This window comes from Microtus oregoni, unplaced genomic scaffold, assembly GCF_018167655.1.
Source record: "Microtus oregoni isolate MIOR12 unplaced genomic scaffold, Mior012 000013F_ref0000133, whole genome shotgun sequence".
NCBI lineage: Eukaryota > Metazoa > Chordata > Mammalia > Rodentia > Cricetidae > Microtus > Microtus oregoni.
In genome coordinates, this window is record NW_024543072.1 from 46,842,010 (window position 1) to 46,867,565 (window position 25,556).

The 25,556-nt window shown below is 39.0% G+C and overlaps 1 protein-coding gene across 6 annotated transcripts in view; it reads right to left on the bottom strand.

The window, feature by feature from the left end:
* Edem3 (ER degradation enhancing alpha-mannosidase like protein 3) overlaps nt 1-25,556 on the bottom strand; it is a 59,376-nt gene that overhangs the window by 20,708 nt on the left and 13,112 nt on the right. For all 6 annotated transcript variants that reach the window (XM_041662461.1, XM_041662460.1, XM_041662459.1 and 3 more), the window contains exons 3-13: nt 21,748-21,848; nt 20,906-20,945; nt 17,114-17,226; nt 15,504-15,657; nt 11,891-12,025; nt 9,728-9,833; nt 5,788-5,885; nt 4,890-5,015; nt 4,630-4,713; nt 1,836-1,919; nt 1,069-1,193 (exon numbers count right to left, since the gene is read on the bottom strand). In XM_041662461.1, coding sequence (XP_041518395.1) covers nt 1,069-1,193; nt 1,836-1,919; nt 4,630-4,713; nt 4,890-5,015; nt 5,788-5,885; nt 9,728-9,833; nt 11,891-12,025; nt 15,504-15,657; nt 17,114-17,226; nt 20,906-20,945; nt 21,748-21,848 — 1,166 coding nt within the window. The remainder of the gene's footprint in view (nt 1-1,068; nt 1,194-1,835; nt 1,920-4,629; nt 4,714-4,889; nt 5,016-5,787; nt 5,886-9,727; nt 9,834-11,890; nt 12,026-15,503; nt 15,658-17,113; nt 17,227-20,905; nt 20,946-21,747; nt 21,849-25,556) is intronic.

Here is a 25,556-nt window from a genome sequence, read left to right on the forward strand (position 1 = left end):
TAAACATAAAAGGGCTCAGAAGAGCACCTGGAGAGCAGGGAAGTGTTAGTCTGTCTTTGCTTTCCTTTTCTGCTATTCGTATGCTCACCCCCAAACCTAGCCATTCCTCATCAGCCACAATCAGGGAAGGGAGTCCCAAGCCTAGGAACTATTTCTGAACACCCTGAGAGAAGGACTAAGGGCCAGCCTTGTGAGACTATGAGTACTGTGTCCCTCATGTCTATGGTGCCTTTGCCTACATCCATTTTTCCCTTCTAACTCCTGCTCATCTATCAGGACTCAGGATTCTCCAGCAACATTTTAGTCAAGATCACAGAAGCCTGCATGGTCTGCAGCACATCTGAAAGTCTGTTTATACATGCTTGTCTTCACTAATGCAGTAGCTCAAAGGGCATGACTTTGTCTAATCTTTAAAACTAGTATAATGATGGCTCATAACGGCCCTTACGAATAGTTACAAAATAGACCTTTCCTAGCCAAGTGCAAAAACAAGCTTGTGGTCATCAGAGATATGAAGTCTAACTAAATAGCAGGAATGTGACAACCACACTGATCAATATGTGTGCCCTTTGTCATGTGAGTACTTCATGGCACATCTATCTAGTATCCAGTGGAATATTCTAGTACTCAGAAGCTACCACTGGGCTACCACTAGGGACAGATCAGAACGCACACTGACCGTGACTATGTTGTTGAAGAATTCTTGACTTAACACAAACCATAATCCAGCTCTTTTATTATTCTGATAAGTTCTTTTACATACTATTTTAAAAAACATTACAGCATAAGAGACAATGTTTCTATGTCCCTAATAACAGGTTCTGATAAATAATCTTTATGTATCTACTTAATAACATCAGAGTTCCTACTACATCCCAAGCACTGTGACACACACACACACACACCCCACTGCAATTTAAAACGAGTGGATCCAAGAGTTTTTGAAAACCAAGCACAATGAGCTAAGGTTGGCAGTCTCAAGGACTCTCCACTGTCTCTGAGCCCTCACAAGCAGCTGTATTCTGTGCTGTACCCGTTGTTGAGGAAAGGGAGTAAGTGCTTGTTTACCTGTCCTCATGACTCCCAGTGCGAACATCCTTCATGGCAGCAAATCCACAAGGCACTCGAGCATATTTATTCAAATTCTCAATAAGTGTTTTTCCTACTTCAAGGTAGTACGGGTCTCCTGTAGCCTATTGAAAAGGAGAATACAGACATAGCATATATGCTGTCATATATCCATTTATTCATCCAGTAATTACCGAGACCCCCTAGATGCCAGGCCTCATGTCAGGCACTAGAATGCATGTTACAAAGGACACAGATTGGGAAAGACACGATGGGTTTGGTTTACAGAATTCCTTAGACAATTGAAGCCATAAGCTTCAGCCTTTAAGTTACATTTCTAAATGCTCAAAAGAGCTCCCAATTGAAGTGGGGAGGTTGCCTTAGGACACACATCCATAAATAAAATTTCCCTTTGAAAGAAATCTTTGCAAGTGGTTTTTTATTTTCATTTTTTCAGTTTTCATTTTTGTTCATCACCCTCTTTTTACAGCAGAGATGTTCAGTGTTCAGGAGGGGCTTACTTATAACCCAGTTGGGATCTTAATTCCCCGAGTCTGGGGTTTGGAGCTGTAGCCTCTATCCCGATCTTCAGAAGGACTCTTGAAAAGGTATCACATTTACAAGAAATCTTACATCTTTCAACAATTAGATAGCCAAATGAATAGAAATAATAATAAATCCAACCATTATAACACTAAATACTAACTAATTGTTATTGTAAAAGAGCAAGAAAGTAGGGGAAAGCCAAGAACAATAAGTTATCTTACTTTATATAAGAAGTAGGTACTTTCTGCAAACTCTGGCCTTAAAGGATGCTGAGCCCAATGGACCCTGAAATCTGTAGTAAATGCCTGTACAAAATAACATATAAGCATAAAAATGTGACTGAAAATTAAACAAGCAGTTCTAGACTACAAAGCAATATGTACAAGAGGTAAAAATAATTAATATACAAGTCATGGTAAACTTTCATCCATAACATACTATTGTTGCTAAAATACATTTTAGAACCAAGCCTTTGAGTTATTTTTATTGTGTGATCATGTTCATGTATGTGTGTGTTCACATATGTAAGTATGGAGGTCAACCATGTGTGTTGTCTCTTGAGACAGAGGGTCTGGCTGGCCAGTGAGTCCCAGAAATTCACTCACCTGTCTGGAATCACAGGTGTGCACTACATGGGTTCTGGGAATTAAACTCAGGTTTCCATCCTTGCATTGCAAGCACTTTACCAACCCTACCTTACCTTTAAATTACCAACTGGACCAACAAGGAACTCAGAAAAACCCAGTAATGGCACTTAGAAATGCCAATAAATACAACCTACATTGTCTAATAACTGAGTTTTCCATTTGCTTCTTTCCTTTTCTCTCTGAATTAGTACTTTTCTGGTGTTCTAATTTCCTTTGATTTCTTTAATTGACAAAACTGTGTTTATTATGATGTACAGCATACTGTTTTCATATACCTACACAGAGTGAAATGTTAAATCAAATAATTATGTTTTATCTAACACACCATTTTTGAGGGATGCTTAACACTTATTCTCTTCTGTGTATTTCCTATTGTATTTTCAGCTATGTATTTTCTACTCTAGGCAGTTTCAAGTATGTATATTTTATTGTAGCCTGTTTCATTTTATAATAATGTCAAATCCTCAGTAAAATAAATCAAAGAATTACTTAAAATTAAAATTAGTCTATATGAAATTTAATCAATAACAGTCAACAGTGTTTGCTGTGGGACAATGGTCTTGTACCTGTAAAGTTTTGTCAGTTGTACTAGTTTAATAAAATGCTGACTGGATAGTAGCCAGGCAGGAAATATAGGCGGGACAACCAGAACAGAATTCTGGGAAGAAGAAAGGATCAGTCTGCAGTTGTCACCCAGACACAGAGGAGCAAGATGAGAATGCCTCATCGATAAAAGGTACCGAGCCATTTGGCTAACACAGACAAGAATTATGGGCTAATTTAAGATGTAAGAGTGAATAAGAAGCCTGAGCTAATAGGCCAACCAGTTTATAATTAATGTAGACCTCTGTGTGTTTCTTTGGGACTGAACGGCTGTGGGACCGGGTGGGACAGAAACCTCCATCAACAAGTGTTTTTAAGCTTTTTATTTTCTGTGTATGGGTGTTTTGCCTATGTGTATGTCTGCACTGGAGTTAAAGATGGTTATGAATGGCCATGTGGTGGTGAGAAGGAAACCTGGGTCCTCTGAAAAAGCAGCAAGTGCCTTAAGCACTGAGTCATTTCTTCAGTCTCAACAGTTTTTTTTTTCTTTTTAAGTAATAAGAAAAGAATGTAAGTGATCAGTGTATTTAGTTGAATCCTCATGTGATTCATCAAAAATATGAGCTTTTTGTAATACAAAGCCTTGCATTTGAAGGTTAATAAAACTATACCTTCCAGAGCTAATGCCTTAGGAAACACCTATGTTAGTGGAAAGTTTATATATTTCACAGAGAACAGAAAGAACAAGGCAACACGTCACAAAATGTGTAAAGGTACATTTCTGGAAAGCCAAAAAGGATGATTTCAGTATCTCTTTACATCAGTGTAGCAAAGACAACTATCATGGATGCAAGGTTGTTAAGAAGAAGAGCAATTTCCAGTCAGCATGAAGACATTCTCGATATTTTTTTTCCCTTAAGATTTTCGAGACACAATTTCTCTGTGGCTTTGAAGCCTGTCCTGGAACTAGCTCTTATAGACCAGGCTGGCCTTGAACTCACAGAGATCCGCCTGCCTCTGTGCTGGAATTAAAGGCGTGCGCCACCACCGTCCGGCTTATTCTCAACATTTTTAGGATGCGTTATGATAACCAAAATTATACCTAGTGTACATAACTTTCATCAAACAAGCTTCAGAATATAAACGGTAGTAAGATCTACCAGCTAGTATGCATCATAAGCTAGAATGGGGCCAGCAAGATGGCTCAGCGTGTCAGGAGGCTTGCTGTGCAAGCCTGACATGAGTTCAATCCCTGGAAACACATAAAAGTCAAAGAAGAAAAGTGACTACACAAACATGTCCTCTGATTGCCACATGGGCACTGTGGTATACATACACTGCCCCACAGTCACCAGCTGTGCACACACACATTTGCACATGATAACATTAAAAAAATTTTTTTCAAAGTAAGAATGAGACAGTTTTAGGGCTGGGAATACACGTCAGTGGTAGAGCACTTTCCTAGTGTGCACAAGGGCCTAGGTTTGTTCCCCATCAATGCACAAATGTTTAACAGAAACCAAACAAGAGGTGATAGTTAATGGTACATCGGCATGAGTTAAAACAGGTTATATATATAAAATATATATAAAATATAAATATATATAATATAAATATATCTTTATATATTATATATAAGTATATAAAATATATAAATTTAAAGGAGTAACCACATCTTAAGGATATTTTCTATCTTTAAATTTAGAAATTATATATAGATATAGATAAATATATATAGATAGATATAGATATATGTAGACATATAGGTGTGGTGTGGTGTGTGTGTGTAGTGTGTGAAGGAGAATTTCAAATATTATTTGCTTACCTCTGGTAAAAAATTGTGTTTTTTAATCACCTGGTATAACATTTCATGAGTTTCAATAGCAGGTCTAATATCACCCTTTAAGACCTAGAAGTCAACAACAAAATCACTTAGTATAAAGCATGAGCTAATTTTATCTATAATCATCACATTATAAGATTAGTATAACCTTGAAATAATAACTTTATCATTCGATTTTAGAGATCACAAATGTATTGAATTAAGATAATTTCATCCTAATATTAAGAAAATGGTCTCTTTACCTGCAAACCTGGAAAAAAGGCAAGCAGAGAATCCATCCAGGTCCGAGCATTCAGCATTGGCTTATGAATGTGCACATCAAGTAGGAGAGGCGGCTGGCTAATATACCTCATTATGGCATCATAGTGCTGAAAGATCACAACAAAATGCTCAGGAAAGTAGATGGAAACAATACTATACGGCACAGTAAAGGAATTCATCCTGAATAGATATAGAGATAAAATCCCTATATGTCAATCGATTATGTAAATATTTAGAGGGAAAGAAACGATTATTTTGCTATAGATTTTCTCAGTCTGATGCAGAAGTATGACTATAGTTCAGTGGAAGAATGTTTGTCTAACACACCCAAGGTTTCAAACCTAGGGCATGTGCACACGCACACACATACACACACACACAGATCACAATTTATACAAATATCTACTAAGATGCTGAAATGATTTAAAAGAAAACTGCTGCTTCACGTATATAAGCCGCTAGGATGAGGCCAACCCTCTTCTTCCCCAAAGCTTCTCTCTCTGGTTCTTGTGGTTCTGGTCTGGGGTGATCAAGACTGAGCCAAACTTCCAACATTTCAAACAGAACTGGAACCCAGAAGTGAGACTTAGCTATACCTCATTCCAGTAACTGTCCACTATGTTCAGAATAAGATTAAGTCAAACCCAAACGTACTGGAATCACACAGTGCCAGCTACACATTTCCTGATAGAGGATGAAAAGGGAACTTTCTCGGAGTGCATCATTCACACATTGCCCAGTCCAGCACCAGAGACGGCTAAGGAGCTCAACAACACATTAAAGACAAACTTGTAAGGTCACTGAGGTTGTTAAGTTTTCATCAATCTTGGACTCAAATGGAATTAGCTACAAAATTAATAGAAAAATAAATCAACTTACTGTATTAAATCTTTCCAGAAAACTGTCATCTCCAAGCAAGACATAGGCTTTCAACAGATACTCATAATATGAATCAATCCCTGCTCCAACTCCACTGTCTACAAGAAATACATATAAATATAGTCCTTTATTAAATATGTCTGAAAATGCATAGGTACAAACGAGGACACTAGTAAAGCAGACTGAAAATGATGTGCCACCATGAAGCTTTAACATAAAACTGGACACCCGCAGAACTCTAACCCTGCCTGCTATACGAATAACAGCTCCCTTGTTGCAAATAACTTGTTTTTCAAAGTTGCTATATAAAATTGATTACAATTTTTTCTTATTTAGAAAATTTATATCAGCATGTCTAAGTTATATGGAGGACAAGTTAACAGTGATTTAACCAACACAAATCGAGAAATTAAAGTCTCTATTAAAAAAAAAGAAATCAAGTTTTAGCAATTAAAAGCAAACATTTTTTATTTAAAAAGCCCAAAACTGCTGAAAGGAAAAAAGAAACTTGTACCTAAAATTGTAACAATATTTTTGTAAGTTTTTTTTGTCTTTGATATTTATAGTCTTCCAGAAAGAAAGAACAGATCACATATTAGGACACAGAAATAAAAACAATATCACATTTTTTATTTTTCGAGACAGGGTTTCTTTGCAGCTTTGGAGCCTGTCCTAAAACTAGCACTTGTAGACCAGGCTGGCCTCAAACTCAGAGAGATCTGCCTCTGCCTCCCAAGTACTGGGATTAAAGGCTTGTGCCACCACTGCCCGGCTCAATCTATATATTTTAAGTTATATGCAAAGTACACATAACTAAAATAATGCTGTGGGATATCTTTCTATATGCTGTGAATATGTGTTGCTCTCGTTGGCTGATTAATAAAGTTGCTTTGGCCTGGCAAGACAAGATGGATCCAGGTGGGAAATCCAAGCAGAGATACAGAAAAAGGATAGAGTCTGAGAGATGCCAGCAGCAGCCCAAGGAGCAATGTGCCAGAGCATCCCTGGTAGTACCATGGCTATGTGGCAATAGAGTAATAGAAAAGGGTTGAGTTTATGATGTAAGAGCTAGTTAGTAATAAGCCTGAGGCATCAGCCAAACATTTATAATTAATATTAAGCCTCTGAGTGGCTTTTCAGGAACTGGTGAGCAGGAGAGAAACCTTGTTACAAATACCTCAATGAAGTTTGCTATTATTTAAATAGTGAGGGAGGAAACAAAAGAGGGGAGAGGTAGAAAGAGAGAACAAAAAGCCTGAGGGGGTCAGTCAGAATGAAATATTGATATAGTATTGATATAGCAGAAAAGGGTTGGGGAGGGGGAAACAAAGGGATAAGAGAACACATCAGCTTGTATTTAGAGACGTATATATCAATCAAAAACAAAAGGATAAAAAAAACAAAAAAGATGCAACATACTGAAATAAATGAGCCTACATGTATTAAAAAGACTAACAGATTAAAATATGAAAAGCAAAACAATCCATCTAGATATGTGCAAATTCTACAAATGACACATTCACAGCACAAGAAGTGAAAACAGGAGGATGGGGAAAGGTGTATCTGGCAAACGGCAAGGTAAGGTCTCCATAGGACTTGATGGAGAGGATCACCACACAGTGTTCAGCTAAGAAGAGACAGCAATCTAAAATGAATGCATCCACCATACTAAATAAAATATATATAAAGCAAAAATAGAATGATAAAAAAATCAATGCTAGAAATTATCTACTTTAATTCTTGACAGGTTAAGCAAATAGAAAATCAGTAAGATCTCTACATTGTTGATAATTGAGTGGAAATGTAAATTAGCCCAGCCACTATGAAACTCAGTATGGATTTTAAAATTTTTGATTCCATTCTTCTGACCAGAAGAAAATACCTTTCCCTTAATAGGCCCCCAATACCTCCATAACATTCCCCTCTCTGAAAAGGCAACCCTAAAATCATTCAGTAGACAGCTGAAATCAGGGACTAAAGCCCACTTTCACCATGAAAACTGTTCACAGAAGGGATGAGTGTCTGGACTGGAGCTCCACTCCTGCCCTTGTGTATAGTCTACAAGACAGAGCTATCTTCTGACACTTCCTGTCCAGAAAAACAAGGGTGCATCTGGGAATGCTCCTTTTGGGTTTCCAGTCCTGAGCTGCTTGTGCAGTCTCCGCCCTTAAGAGTTAATATAGCTGGTTGATCAATCACCCAGTGAAGGCACCGCCCCTTATGAAGGCTGATTTGCCTTAAGCCATGTGAAAGAGATGGGAGGAATAATTACCCCTTTAATGAGATGATGTGCCCTTCCCAGAATTTCTGCCTTCTGTGCACACCACAGCCATGGAGCTGTGTAAGTGTGCCTGTTTTCCTGCATTCCTTTTGTTCTTTTTAAGTGTTTTCCCTAACACTTTGGGCTTCATTCTTTCTCTAAAGCTCCCCTCCCACCATGTGGCTTAACTCAAACAGCACAGCTTTTTCTCTTTTGTTTCAAAAATCTTCCTCCTCCAGGCAGCTGCTAAGATTTACAACTTGTCTGCTCTTGGGTTTTTCTTTTAAACTCTAATTAAATTGTCCTCAAGCAAAGAGAAGGGGGGGGGGGAGAGAGAGAAAACCTTAGAAATCGGACTTACCATATGATCCTGCTATACCTCTCCTGGGTGTATATCTGAAGGACTCAGTTGGCACAGAATAGAGATAGCTACATATTTACTGCAGCACTGTAGCCAAGCTATAGTGTCCAACAATGAACAGCTGAAGAAAATGTGTCTGTGCACATGCATGCACTCAGTCACAAAGAATTGAATTATGCTGAGTGGCGGTTTGAAGAACCCCAGAGGTTCATATATTTGAATGCTTAATTAGGGTGTGACACTATTTGAGAAAGATTAGGAAGCTGTGGCCTTGTTTGAGTAGGTGTGGTCTTCTTGGAGTAAGTGGTCACTGGGGGTGGGCCTTAATGTTTCAAAAAACCCTTGCCAGACCCAGGGTCTCTCTTCCTGTTGCCTGGGCATCAGGATATATTATCAATGAATACATGATGAATATCTTTAGAAACAAATTCTCTCAGGCTAGATTCTAGAAGTAAAGTTGTTAGTCAGGAGGACTAATACCATCAGTGACATTCTGGTGTAGGAGGTCCTACTGTCTATGTGTTGCTTTCATTGGTTAATAAAGAAACTGCTTTGGGTCTATAGCAGAGCTGTAGGGGAACAGAGCTAGGCAAAGAAAACTAAACAGAATGCTGGGAGGAAGAAGGTAAAGTCAGGGAGACGCCAAAGATCCGCAACCGGAGGCAGACTGAAACTTTGATGCTAAAACTGTGCTGGTAGTCCATGACTTCGTGGTGATGCACAGATTAATAGAAATGAGTTAAATTAAGATGTAGAAGTTAGCCAATAAGAAGCTAGAGCTCATGGGCCAAGCAGTGATTTAAATAATATGATTTCTGTGTGATTATTTCGGTGCTGGGTGGCTGGGAGAAACAAGTGGCCCTCTCCCCCAACATTTTATAGTATATAGCCTGCACATAGCCAGGACTGTCCTCAGGATGCCACACCAACTCATGGAACCTTCACAGTAACTCTGAAGTGGTACTAATGCCCCATCTTACAGACACGATACAGAGGCAAACACAAGTGACATAATTTGCTTAAATTCCAAGAACAGGACTCCAGAGTCTATGCTCCACTTTCCAGAGGCAGAACACATACACACACAGTCACAGAGGGAGAGACGGGGGACTGTGACATCACTAAACTGTGATGTGAGACAAAGTGTTCTGACCCCTTAATCCTCAAAGAAACCAATGTCTTGTCTCTCCCCACACCTGCAAACGCTATATGACTAAAGTATAAAACAATGCTGCCCCGATCATCTTCACAAAGGAAAATGCTGTATATACGACCATCCCAAGAATGTGAAGGTCTGATTTTAAAGCCCACTTGCATACCTTTGCGAACCCAGTCTCCAGTGTGAATATTGATAGTCACGCCTACTAAATTGCTACTTCGTTGTCTTTTTTCCCACAGAAAATCAAGAGCTTTCCTTGCATATTCCTACAATTAAAAAACAAAAGCATATTTGAAGAACTTTGTCTCTGTCAAAGAGGTGGGAAAACTATAAATCAAAGACCACAGAATCTTTTAAGAACTAAGCAAAATTCTTAAGATAATCACTTATAAATTTCCTTGAAATTTTGCCTTGACTCTTTTTCAGCCACTTCATATTAGGAGATTTCACTTGGAGAATATCCATGGCCATTTACTCTTGTAGCATGGTTCACATTCATACACGGATCATTATATTAAACTGATACAATTAAATACTCCTGTTAAAGCGATTATTACCACCTAAGTGCAAAGTGGAACTCTCATAAGGTGGTCTTATTTAGCAAATTTGAAGAGAATTCACAGCTAATATGCTATCTTTGAAAGTCATTTCAGACATTTTTTAAGTGAGGCATAATTTTATTAGTGGAAAATTAGCAAATCAACTAGGCTAACTGAGAACTTATTTGTATATTTATGTATATATAAAATTATAACCTTATAACCCCTTTTTTCATTTGCTTTTACCCACTAAGTATTAAATTATTTCTTACAAAATTCTTAACTTTGAATAGAAAGATGCTATACATGGAATAGCAAATAATATCTACTGGTAAAATTCTAAATTAATTTTAGGACATGAACTAATTTAGTACTGCAAGCAAAAAAAGTCATTAAGCCTAATTTGCTACTTTGTAGATTTGGCAATGGAGTAAAAATCATTTATATTCTTGATAGCAAATGATGCATGGTAATTATATTTCAACAAAGTAGACCACGACTATCATTAAAGGGTGAATTTTCAGATCTGGAAAGTCTGATACTGGTTATATTTCCCCATTTCATTTTATAGCTTAAAAAACATGCAGTAAAATTAGATATTTAACTAAAGCTTAAAATTGAATTATAGGACACTAATACAAAAACTCTGATTTTTTTTTGGTTTTGTTTTTTATATTGGTCTCCATATATTAGGGTCAGCAAAGTTTTTCTGACAAGGGCAGACAGAAAATAGTCCAGGCACTGAGTCGTCCTGCCACTGACCACGACTTCTCTGCAGAGAGACAGAAGTCACTGAGCACAGCTGGGCTTTCACACTGACTTGAAGAAGACAGTCCACAGCTTAGCCCTGCGGCAGCCAACTTCTGTCAAAGGCTTTTAGGAGGTTTTTAAAAACATATTTTTCTTTTGCAACATATATATTCAGAAAAACAAAACAGGCCAATGGAAAGAGTAAAGACATGGACTCTACTTCCAACTTCATTCATTCACCCACGGACTGAGATTTATCTACTGGGACTCATTTTCGCCTATTAATGCACCAATATTTCAGAATATTAAAATTTAATATTAAAACACATATTAAAACACTTAATATTTAATTAATATTATATTAAAACATATGTATAAGTACCTGTACTGTTCAATGAAGGGAAACTACTAGATGATAGGTATATTTTAAATTTTAAGTTTAAAACATTAACCAATCACACCTGATAATCACACCTGTCCTCAAGGCACATGAATGTATAAGCATCCACTTATACCCAGACAAGTACAGGGCACAAGATCTTGCTGACTTAGTTCACATCCTTATCCAGTATCTGTAATGGTGCTTTGTGTTCCCTACTTCTGCTCTGTCCATGTGACCATCTTATGACTTAAAAAAAAATCATCTAAGTCAAGTGTCTAAGAAAGTAGGCATTTAAGTAACTCTTGCATTTTGATGATAATTACATTAAAATAAATAGTTACATTAGATATTTTAATGTAAGACAGAGACAGACCCTAATAAAATATGTGGGCCAATATAAGTCTTGAATAATGAATAACTCTTCCTTTGGAGTAAACAAATTTACACATGAGAGTCTTGATCAAGGCTTGTGTACAAAAGTTTCACTATGGGTTTAAATGATTTGTGAAGGTTTCAAAAATACAACAATATGATTAAAAGTACATTAAATAAACAGTAATCCTACAACGGCGAGTCCTAATCCTTAGCCAACCGGAACAAACAGAAGGTTAGCTCCTCCTGAACCCCAGATGAAAAGCCACGAGAAGCAAACCTCAAATATTGTTGCTCCTGTGAACCGACTCAATGCAGCAAACTCAAGAATCAAGGTCCCCGCACAGGCTGTACAGGTGTCTGTCTCAGTTCCCGTCCGGGCTTCTGGCTTTCTGATGCCAAACTTTAAATTAATCTAAATACAATGAGAATGTTACCATGAGCAACTACAAAAAGAGATGAGTTTCCAACCAGTCACTGTCAAACATCTAGGAAAATACGTTCTGAGCATACAGAATTTATAGGGTAAATAAGTTCTCATTTATTTTCTTCCCGAAGATGTAATAATGCAACATCATTATAATAATATAACCATCAAAAGGGTAGATCAGTCTAGAAGAAATTACACTTGAGAATTTACGAATTTAGTATAGTGTTAAACAGTTCATAAAGAAAAATTTGATTGTTATGGTATATATTTAAAAGACATTAAAATTTTGTTTTATAAGTTTTTATGAATTAATTTATTCTTTGACAATTTCATACATGTATACAATACATCCTGATTACTCGTTAATCCACCCTGGTGCTCCTTCCCCCACTAAGTCCTCTTCCCACTATTATTCCTTCATTACATTCATTATTTATTGGCTGTGGAGGCACACGCAGGCCACATTATGCATGAGGCAATCACAAGACAACTTGGGGGAGTCAGATCTCTCCTTCCACCAAGTGGACCCTGGGGATCAAACTCAGATTGTCAGGCTTAATGGCAGAGCCTTTATGTGCACTGGATCACCTCACCAATCTCCATCATGACTTTTTATTTTTGTTCTGAGACTCACTGAGTTTAACTAGGGCTGCCCACATGAGTATGGAGCTATCCAGTGGAGCATGGGGAACTCCGCAGTGGCTACACCACTGAGGACATTGACTCCCACCTCAATATTTATCCCCTGATCAATATTTATTATCTACTGTATAGTAGATAATACAATAAGATACAAAGAAATTGATCTTTGCCTTCAAGGAGCTTAAAATCCAGACAGAATAAATAGGATGGGTATGAAAATAGAGAATATAATGGAAAAATCACAAATAAGTGCAAAAAAATCGAGGAACTGATAAAAAAATGTGAGAAACAAGGAGATAAAATATCACTGGTTTGGGCGTAGTTGCAAATTAAGAAAGATGGCTGATCAGATCATGAACCCTAAAGGAGAACCTATGACTGTCACTGTCCTAAACCAGTATAATTCCCAACTGCATTCTCAATACTTATCCCAGTTCCCACAGACAAGCATAGCTCCCTCATATCAAAGAAGCTTCTTCATCAGGCAGTAGTGGCTCAAGCCTTTAATCCTAGCACTCGTGAGGCAGAGGCAGGTGGATCTCTGTAATTTCAAGACCAGCCTGCTCTACAAAGCAAATTCCAAGACAGGTTCCAAAGCTACAGAGAAACCCTTTCTCGAAAAAACAAAAACAAGAAAACAAAAGCTTCTTCTGCAGCAAGTGGAGGCCAATACAGCAAGCACAACTGGTCAAAATGCAGAAAACAACTGACCATTGAGTGCCCAGGCCCAATCAATACATTTACAACACAACTCCTGCACCTATAGTTCAGGGAACACCATGGAAGAAGGGGTGGAAAGACTAAGAGCCAAAAGACGAGGGAGTCTTCTATATATGACAAGGAAGCTACCTCTGAAATCTCAAGAATACAATTGCCTAAACAAGATCCACAGATCTTCTGACATTCTAGCATAGATGGAAAAAAATTTCACAAGGATATGCCTAGATGAGGAACTACAGAAAAGTAACAGCTGTTTAGTTAAAAAAATGAAAATAAAACAAAAACTAAAAGTAAATTCAATATATTACATATTGCTTTAAATAGTTTTGCATCTAAGTTTAGTAAATTAAGGGAAAATGACCAATTAACAATGCAATTAGTAAACAAAGAAATTCTTAATTTAAAATGACTGTATAGCGTTGATGTCACACGCTTCCTAATACTTGAGTATTTGGTAATACTCAAAGTCTTAAAAAGCATTTCATACTTCTTTTCTCTAGGAATTCATACAAAAGGAAAAAAATAAAAAACCTACAAAAAGGAAGTATGTAAGATTGTTTACAAGAGAGCTATTTAAAATACTAAACCTGGGGCCAGGGAAAGGGCAGTCAGTGCCGCAGCATAGGCATGAGGACCTTATTGGGGGTGGCAGCATGCTCCTATAACCCTGTATTTGTATAGGCTCATACTAGCCTAGGCAAACTAATGAGCTCTAGGATCAGTGAGATCCTGTCTCCAAAAAAACAAAGACTGAAGAAAGACAGCCAACCTCTACCTCGTCTCTGCACCCAACCTGCCTTTCACACACACATGCACCAACTCGTATGTATATAAGCATGTGCTCACACTAACATACATACAGTGTGCACATACAGAAGAAAAAAAAAGGAAAAATATCCAAACTAGAAATTTAAATAAAAAGGGGTTTAACTCTAGTCTTTCATTAAAGAAATGTGCCAGGTGTGATGACTCACATGGTGGGAATCAATGGATATGATGACCTCTGGGTTGAGAAGCATATACCTGGCTCATGCTGCTCAATGACACTCGTCAACCATGATTCCTAACTCCAGAGAAGGAGCCTGGCTGGACTATACTCTCAGAGAAGCTACGTCAGGCAGTAGAGAGCATAGGCCTAAAAGAATGCAATAAACAAGTCCCTGGGGGTTTGAGAGAGCACTAGGTATTGTTCTGAGTGGAAAACAGTTTCACTGAGGTACAGGAGCAGGCTGGTTGGAATGAGAATAGCCCCATAGGCTCACATCTGAATACTTGTATCTGGGAAGAATCAGGAGGTGTGGTCTTGTTGGAGGAGGCCAGTCACAGGACTGAGCCTGCCACCATCCCTGTGTGCTCTCTGCTGCCCACCCGACGTGTCAGCTCTTGCTGCTGCCATGCCTGAAGACTCTGGTATGATGGGCTCTAATCCTTTGAAACCATAACCTAACTAAACTCTTCTAGTTTTCTGTCATGTGTTTGTCACAGCAATACAAAAGTAACTATCAGAGAACACCAGACAGTCTACTGCCAAACTATAAAGATTTCTCAGTGTTAAGGGACACTCAATGGAGCAGAGAGAATGCAGAAGTTTTGAAAGCAATTTAATAAAAAAATGTTTTAGTAATTCTATTTTCCCAAATGTATAATAAGCTCTGTATAATAACCAAATTAAGAGAGTGCAGAGCAAGTGGCCCACACTGCAGCCCCTTTCCCCTAGTCTGCCCACCACAGGCTGTAAGGGTCACGCCCAGACACACCCCTCCTGCTGGAGCTTTTCTTAAGCTTGCTGCACAGTGCCTGCTCCCGACTGTCTTCCTCCACACCTCCCTCCTCTGGGAGAGTAGCAGCCACAACTCTGGCCCACACTGCAGTCTGTCTCCTCCTGCAGCAGGTCTACAGACACACTGAGGCCAAGGAAAGCTTATGCTAATCTAATCTTCACGTTGCTCAAAGTTACCAATACATCAATATAGCTTTGCAGCCAGCTTTGATGCATCTTTTTCCAGTTTCACACGGGAGAGGAACGCCTCTGATAACAGGAATTCATCCTGTAAATGACACAGAAGTGTCAAGAGAGTCACACTTGTTCACAGTGACTTACTCGCGGATAAGGAAGGCCACTGGTAGTATTGAAAGCTGGTAAGAGTCTGTAGCCCAGCTGCTTTGCCATTTGGAGAAGTTCATCATTGTACCACTGCATGTATTCACCTTTTTCTTTCAGCATGATCGCCAGGGAATGTCCACCTAAAAGACCCCTAGGATCAGAGACAAAACATTCCCTGTAAATTAATCACACATTTCTTTACAAGCTATACCCAAGAGGGTGTGAGCCTTCGTCCCCACAAAATGCAAACAAAACATAAGGAATGGCTACAGAATAATTTAATTATTTTTTTTGCTGGCTACTCATTTTATGACAAACTATTATCATAACATAACCAACATATTAAAAACAACAACAGAAACATTAGGGGCTGGAAAGATGGCTCAGTGGGTAAGAGCACTTGCTACCAAGGCTGCAGATCAGGGTGTGAACTACATTAGTACAAGTTGAGAACTGACTCCTTCCTACAAGTTGACCTACATGCACCTCTCCACAACACAACAAATAAATAAATGCAAAAATATACAAACTAATATAAAGTACTTAACATTCTTAAGTATCTTAAAATTTTTTTAACCAAAAACATACTAGAAAGCACATGTATTTTAACAAACAAGCCAAACGTTTTTAAAATAAATTTAAAGTTTAATTCTATCACCATGAAATCTTTGACTCTTACTATAAAATTTAAAAATTAAAAACACCTTTATCATCATTAAGGATTAATAATCTCTAAGGAGCAAGGACTTCTTACATTTAGTTGGAGAGAAGCTCACTTTGACAAGGAGATGGGACAGAGAATTACAAAAGCTACCAAACATAAGCTTACCTAATGGTGGGATGAAATAATTTTATAATCTCACACTTTAACCCTCAAGGGCATTTCCGACTGCCTGAGGAGCAAGATTCTTAACTGAGTCTCATCTGGCTTCTCTGTGAGGCTCCTGGCTAATGCTGACTGGCCAACTGTGGAGGCTCCTGGAAACCTCACCAGCGGTCTGGGTCTCTCCAAATACTGGATGTGTGTGTTACAGCATAATCCAAGGTTATCCCCATGGCTGTTACACAACAGTCCAGATTTTATCTTCTTTGCAAGGGAAAGTGTTGAGAGGCCTCACTCTAACTCAGGCTGGTAAGGGACTAACTGTGTGGTCAGGCTGGACTTAAGACTTCTTACTCTGCCACAGCTTTTAAAGCGCCAGGATCATAAGCCTGAACCACCATGCCTGGATTTCAATTTATGTATTTATATTTATTTATTTATTTAGTAAAACTTTATGTTTTGGGGTGTTTCAGCGGCATGAATGTCTGTTCACCATGTGCATGCAGAGTCCTTGGAGGCCAGAAGGCATCAGATTCCTCTGGGACTATCATTGGTAGTGATGGGCCATGTGGGAACTGCGACTTGCACCTGGGTCTTGTGCAAGCGTAGCTAGTGCTCTTACTGTTGAACCATCTCTCCAGCCCCCCCCCCCCCCCCCCCCCCGCCCACACACACACACACACAATTTTATCTTTTAAGCATAAGAAACTTCTTTACCACCTTCAGAAATAATCAGCCGGAGCTTCCCTACATTAGTACTATAGCTTTAGTGCTGCACACTTACCCAAGGACTCTGATGTTTGTTTCAAAGACTGACACAACTACATCATTATCTAAATTAACATCTCTTAAAACTTTCCTCACTGCGTCTTCAAATTCCTTCGTTTTGTTTAAAACCTAGGAAATGAAAAGAATGAAATAAGTCTTTTCTACCAAATCAAGAAAAAAAATATACTCAGAATGAGACACTAAGTTAATGTTAGCATACTTGAAGACTCAGAAAAATGATGCAACAAAATAATATACCCTTAAGTATTATAAAAAATGTGATAATGTGTAAAACTGAAATGTGCAAACAATGGAGCATCTTTACACACTGACAGACTTCCAGGGCTCTAAGGGACCTATCACAGGAATTCAGAGTGGACTCAATACAGGTTAGACATCTCTAAACCCAAAATCTGAAATCCAAAATGCATCAATCTAAAATTTTTAGGTTCTGAATATTTTGTTGGCACCACTCAAAATGTTATAGATTGCAAGCATTTTAAGTATTCAAGTATTTGGGGCTGCTGGATCAGGAATGTACAGCCTGTACAGACTATGACATGTTATAAAACACAAACTTCTAGAACCAAGTGATTCAGATAAAAAGACTCTTTTTCATACTTAGATGACAGTCAGGGATATATAGAGAACACTTTTCCTACTTCTAGTTCTTCTTCCTTAAACATTGTACATACTTGTATACATGCATACATTGTCCATGACCTACAGCTAGAGCCACATGAGAGGTCCTCTGCTGGGATCTGGCTTCTAAGTCAGACCAAAGGAAACATCATCCTGCTCATCAAGCATCATCTTAGCAACTAAGGTCCTTTGGGCTGAGGTGGCTCAGTGGGTATAGACAGGCACTCGCTGCCAACCCTGAATACCTGAACTTAATCCCTGAGAACCAACCCCTGCAAGTTGTACCACATAGTGTGGTACTTGCACCCACATACATATACACACAGAATAAACAAATAAGCGCGCGCGTGTGTGTGCGTGTGTGTGTGTGTGTGTGTGTGTGTGTGTGTGAAATAAAAAATTGCCAACTCCAAAAGAAAGTACTATCTTCACTTGACTAAGTCTAAGCCTTCACCCTATGCCACCCTTACCCCACGGGTATCCCACTGGCAAAAGAAGCAGTATAATGTTATGGTTAAGGACAGGTTCTGGTGTGAGTTCTGGTTCTTTGACCTCGGTGACTTGTGATTCAAGTGAAGTTACTTCCAACTCTGAGCATATTCCTTCATATGTGAAGGAAGGAGGACCTACTCCGTAGAGCCATTTTCTTAAAGGTGGTCATGTGTTACAGTACTTTAGCCAGAGTGTCTGACGAAAGTACTGATTTTCAATGTTTAATATCATCACTATTATAATCACGCAGTCTAGACTCGTGACTCAACTGAAACCTCTGTGAGTTCTTGGAATGAGCCCCATGCAAAGGGGTCATTGTCATTACAAAGGCGGCTTTCATTTTTCCATCTAGGAACACGATTAAATGCTATTTAGAGACGAGATGCAGTAAAAGAAGCTTGCCTTTGTTTAATCTTCCCTCCATTCTTCTAATCTGTTTCGGTAACTGCTGCCTTTTCAGATTTCACAGTAATCAGACTTAAAGGTGCAATGTTTTAATGTCTGATTCTATGACAACAGGGTGAAACTAGTATTTTAAACATTTTAAATTTAAAATTCCAACTATGGCAAGAGAAACTGACTTAACATATTATGTTATAAACAAAATAAAAATGGCTGGGTTCTGTACACTAATCAAAACAAGTGCTGGTAGTATTTTCAAATTGTTAAATCACAAAATTTAAAAATAATCACCATTTAAAAGGCAGATTCAATTAGAAACACTAATACTTGCATTGATAAAAGCATGCAAGATAATACCCCCACTCTAAGTACAAGAAAGCCTTTGAAAGTACCCTACTTTTCTCCAATTCCACTTAAAACCAAAAGAAAATACTTAAGAAAATGATTCAAGATTCAAAATAATTTGTTCATTTCCACTTCTACAATGATCTGTAGTTACTTTGGTTATTCCCACTTGAAAAGACTGAAATAAAATATTTTATAAAGTAGTATTTCATTTATTGCTATGTCTGTGTTTGTGTGTAGGCACACATGTGCCACAGTGTGTATATGTGTCAGAGGACAATTGGATAAGTCAGTTCTCCCCTTCTGCCATGTGGGTCCTGCTGGCCAGGTTGTCTGTCTGGGTGATAAACGCACCTCCTGAGCCATCTCACCAGCCCTCAATTTGTATTTCTAATTATATCCCAAACAATGCTGTCATTATTAGTCCAGAACTAGTAATAAAATTAATAGTTATAGTAATAAAATTAATAGTATTACTTGAGAACTAATTCTTTAAAATATTATCTTCATAATAATCTGTGGTTACCCAATAAGAGAAGTTGACAGATTTCTAAATATAGAACTGTTAGGCAGTCTAGAACCACCTTATCTCCTTTATGCCTGAAAATATTTTATAAAACAATAATAACTGAAGTCCATAGGAATGAAAATAAATTAAGACATTAAGATAGAAGCAAAAGGGCATCTGCTATCTGAAGGAATGAGCAGAACGAAAAAGAAGTGTCGGCATTCTCCAGTGTTGTCACTCACTGCTCCTGCTCCTGACCGCCCCATGCCGAGCCCTGTGCCTCACTCAGCTAGTTACACAGAAAGCACATCCTCCAGTCTCCTAGGTGACAGCTGTAGCTTCCCAGGGACTGTACAGCTCCAGAACAGATGCTTACATCTGCTGAGATATTTTGTGTATGTTCTCTCTTTTCCCTATGATATACAAAAAACCAGGGACCACTAAATCAGAAATACAACATCTAACAATATCTTTGCATTTTTATTCATCTTTGCTAAGTGAAGTTGTGACTTTCAAAACTCTAGTGCAGCAGAAAGGTCTAAGCAATCCACTTTCACCGTGGCTATAGTAACGTCAGAGGGAAGCAGGACTAACCCTCGCCAGAACAATCAAAGAGCAGTAACCTGAGTGGGTTATTTGTCTCTTTGAATGTTAGAGGCACTCTCTAAGCTGCTAACATGGTGAGATTTCTGTTTCAAAATTAAGAATGTGTGGCGGGGAAAATACAGGAAAACTATCAGGAAGGAAAAACTTCCTGCTACTTGAAAGATGCCTTATCTTCTTGGTTTTAATCAGCACTTGGAATGTTAACTTAAAGTGCATGTTTATCCTTAAAGAGAATCATGAATCATGCCACATTCCACGATGGTCTTAACGGTCCAATGATAAAACACTGGACAGACAGTATTTCAGCATCATGGCACCTGAATCACAGTCTCGCCCCTCTACACAAACAACTCCAAAACTAATACTCATTAACACGATTTCTATAGTACATGGGTTGGAAAAGAGAGCCAAAATTGGGCTGGGGAAAACAAGGTTTGTTTGTAAGCACAGCATAAAAACTTCAGCATCATGTGGCATATATGATACAACAAGAACAAAGTATTTTTCCAAATTACATTCTTTCAAAAGCTTTAACCTCCTTACCCAAAGGCAGGGGAGATGTGAGTTGACACCTTGATAAATTACTTGAGTATCTCCACTATGCTACATGATTGCATTTGACAATAATTTGACTTAACTCAGCAATGTTATATATTATGTAAAGTTCAAGCTTTATTGAGAAGTAAAGATTTGAACATCTTAAATTCTTATGGCTTCTATTCCATACATAGTATGCTGGTTACATTTATATTACTTGAGTGTGGATATCATGAAACTTATAAAATAAGCAAGTCCAAGAAAAATAGAACTTACCACCAGAGTATCCAAAGAATCGATCAGTGTTAGGGAAAACCTAAGAAACAAGTGTAACAAGATACATATAACACTAGAACTTGAAATGCTTCATCCATGTATGTGTAAGTAGAATTATCCACATCCTACTATAGTTTCTAGTAAGCAGCTCCTCCATGTATCTACAGTGCACCGTGATCTATAAAACAACCCAGCAACCTGAAACATCCTGGGTATCTTTGGGGATGTATTGAAACTGCATCGACTCCTTTTAAAACAAACAAAACACAGAAGCTCAATGTTAGGGGTCCAATCCCAGCATCACAAATAAATTAGTAATTATCAATTAAAATCTATCACATAGATGCATATGTAGTGGCCCCTTAGAACATGATGATGCCCGCATGTACATTTTACAGACATCAAAGTTACATAGCTCTTTTAACATTACACCCAGTTTAATAAGCTACCATTTCTCAGATATTAAGAAATAAGTTGCTTTTTTTAAAAAAAAGGAAGGAATAAAAGACCTTAATAAAATATTTAGAGAAGATTTTCTTTTCCTTTCTTTTTTAAGGCATTCTTTAAAACCTGGTCCACTGTGCTAGCGAGAGGACTCAGTAGGTAAAAGTACTTCAGTCCCCAGGATCCACATGGTCAATGGAGAGAACTGACTCCTGAAGATTGTCCTCTGACCTCCGCCACGGCATACGTGTCCACATGAACACACAATACACAAACAAGTGAAAAAACAGAATTTAAAGTTGGCAAAGCCCCAGAAATGTGGCTGTCAATTTTCTCTCCAAGTGGGGTCTGGCTACTCTGACATGCCATGTTAAATTAAGCCTCATGCTCATACTCACTTTCCCAAGGCATCATCTACATCACCCCGGCTCGGCTCCTGGCCTCGGACGCGGCCTCTACAGGTTAAAGGCATGAGTTCATCGGCTGGATAAGCATGTTCCTGCAGAAAAACCTTAATAAGTCACTAAAGAACGGGAGAGAAAGCAGACACCACTTAGAGGAAAGGACTTAAAAGGTGGACTAGCTACACAATTTGTGGACAACTGAAAATGTAACGCTTACTAGGAAAGAAGCATATTAAAATTTCTTTTAAAAACTGCCAATGTGATTTCCCTCCTGGAATCTTACTCTCTAGAAGTTACCACCATTAAGACCAGCCTTCAGTCCTTTAGATTTATTCATGTATTAATACACTCAAATACATGCACGTGTATTATTTCAAACATTTCTTTTTGAGACAGGGTCTCACTATGTAGCCTACATTGACCTGTTACCCACAATTCTCCTGCCTTAGCCTTCTGAGAACTGGTATTACAGGTACATACTGCCACGCGCAGATAAGAGCTGGGACTTATTTTATTTTATTTTTAACGTTTAACAGAACACAGATCAGTTTAATGGCTCTTACGGATCACAGTCCTTTCTCCTGGTAACGAATAGTAGAAGGGATATCCGGGTTTCTCCTATTTATATGTACGTGTACTGTTTGTGTGCCAACCCAGCGCCTGAGGCATATGAGACAAGCAAGCACTCTACAGTTACTGACCTACATCCAGAAACTGCATTCACAAACAGGTACTTACTGTCATCTATATCACTGGTCTCAAGTTTGTTTTATATTTTACTCAAAACACAAGGTACCCCTGTGGTTGTTTGAATGAGAAAAATATTGGCTCATATATTTGAATATTTGGTCCCCAGTTAGTGAAACTGTTTGGGAAAAATTAGGAGGTGTGTTCTTGTTGGAGGAGGTGTGTCACTGGGGCGTGCTTTGTGTCCCAAAACACACATCAGGCTTGGTCTGTCTGTTTCTCTCTGTAGGCAACTTTCAGATGAGATGTGAACTCTCAGCTACTGCTCAAGCCCCACGCCTGTCTGCCTGCTACCATACTCCCCACCGTGATAATAACCCTCTGAAACTGTAAGCAAGCCCCAATTAAATGGTTCCTTTTATAAGTTGCCTTGGCCATGGTGTTTCATCAATGGTAATCCAACAGTAACTAAGAGAATCCCACCACCCCAGCATGTTGGAATGTTTCAGAAATACTTTAATAACAAAGTGAAATTGTAACTCATATTTATTTTCTACCCTCTATCTATACATCAAGGAGTTTAGTTATTTCAACAATCCTCTGAGGGAAATTCAATTGTCTTCATTTCACAGGGAAAACCAGGACCAGGAAATAAGTAAGCCTAAGTTGAGCAGCCGACATGATGAATTCAAAATTCGAAGCTTGGTCACCGGACTCAGGAGCCCATACCTTTACACCCAAAACCAGCTCCTCAGAAGGTTGCATAGTACAGATACATTTATTTATTCCCATATGTATGACATAAAGAATGATCAGAAAACATCTGTAGACACAGTCACCTTTCATACATGTGTGATTTCTGTGGCTCACTTAGAAATAGATGAATCAAGGAGATATTGAATTTTTGATAGTTACTACCAAGCAGGATATCAATTTAGAATTTACTCTTATCATTTGAGATGATTGATGCTCTGTAGTTTGCCAATCTCCTGGGTTAAAAAAAAAAGTCTCAAGTTTGAGCATTAATAAGGATACACACCTTCTTATATTAGCCACTCTGGAAAAAAAGTCTATTTATACGCTACTAATGGCTACTTCTATTGCCAAAAGGGACTCAATTACTATGGTCTGTTATATACAAGTAAATATTTTTTATCCTTTCTTTGTTTAGTTTTTAATTTCTGTTTGCAGTGTTTTCACTATAAGCTTTAAGTATGTAGGTAAATCTATTCATTTTTTTCCTTCATGGTTTTTGGTTTTCAGGAATGCTCTGGGCCCTAGGAACATTACACACACACACACACACACACACACACACACAAATTTCATTACATACATACATATACACACATATATTTTGTTATACATACCTATACACACACATATATACACACACATACATTGTGTTTTATTTATATATATATACACATATACACACACATACATATGCATATACACACTACAATTAAGTATTTTTCTCTAAATGGAATTTATTTTACTCTTAATGTTTAATGCTATTTGTTCCTCAAAGGCCAATTTTCTAAAGTCTACTTTTTAAAGAATTCATTCTTTCCCAATTGTATGAAGTATCAACCAAATTACTGATGTAACTTAAGAAACTGGTTGTGACATAAGGGCCAAAGATGTCACAGAGAAAGTAATCCTGCAAAGGAAATTCTAGACATATTTCATGATACTAATGGAGCAAAGTATCAAATGCCCGCTGGTCATCCAGAATTAGAAAGAAATGCAATGCCTCCCATGCCTGGGAAGGTGCTTGTCCTGTGTTTTAAAAAAGCAAGTACTGCCTATACCTCCAGGAAGCTCTTCATAAAAACAGCAAAGGCCTTAGTTTCCAGTTTTTAATACTTTAAATATTAAAAATACTAATTAAGTTTACTATTTTTCATTTTTATCCATAACCAGCAGAAAATTTTGATAAGGACTGTGTGCTTGGTGTCTGGGGTCTCTACTTTCTACATGCAGTGAGTCTGGAGTCTGGGTAATAGAGATGTACAAGAGGCATGTAGAGATCAGACACGCAACTGGGAACATTTCTGTGAACTTTAAGAATTAAGAAGTATACAGGCGCCGGATAGAGATGACACACGCCTTTAATCCCAGCACTTGGGAGAAAGAGGTAGACAGATCTCTGTGAGTTCGAGGCCAGCCTGGTCTACAGAGCTAGTTCCAGAATAGCCGGGCTATTACACACAGAAACCCTGTCTTGAAACAAAAACAAAACAAAAAAGAACTCCATGGGCAACTGAGCAATAAAACAAGCCACACGGCAGACACGGCACAGCACACACGGCACACACACAGCACACACGGCACACACACAGCACACACGGCACACACACAGCACACACGGCACACACACGGCACACACGGCACACACGGCACACACGGCACACACACGGCACACACGGCACACACACGGCACACACGGCACACACACGGCACACAAGGCACACACACGGCACACACGGCACACACACGGCACACACGGCACACACGGCACACACACGGCACACACGGCACACACACGGCACACACGGCACACACACGGCACACACGGCACACACACGGCACACACGGCACACACACGGCACACACGGCACACACACGGCACACACGGCACACACACAGCACACACGGCACACACGGCACACACGGCACACACACGGCACACACGGCACACACACGGCACACACGGCACACACACGGCACACACACAGCACACACGGCACACACACAGCACACACGGCACACACACAGGACACACGGCACACACACAGCACACACGGCACACACGGCACACACACAGCACACACGGCACACACACGGCACACACGGCACACACGGCACACACGGCACACACACGGCACACACGGCACACACACGGCACACACGGCACACACACGGCACACAAGGCACACACACGGCACACACGGCACACACACGGCACACACGGCACACACACGGCACACACGGCACACACACGGCACACACGGCACACACGGCACACACACGGCACACACGGCACACACACGGCACACACGGCACACACACGGCACACACGGCACACACACGGCACACACGGCACACACACA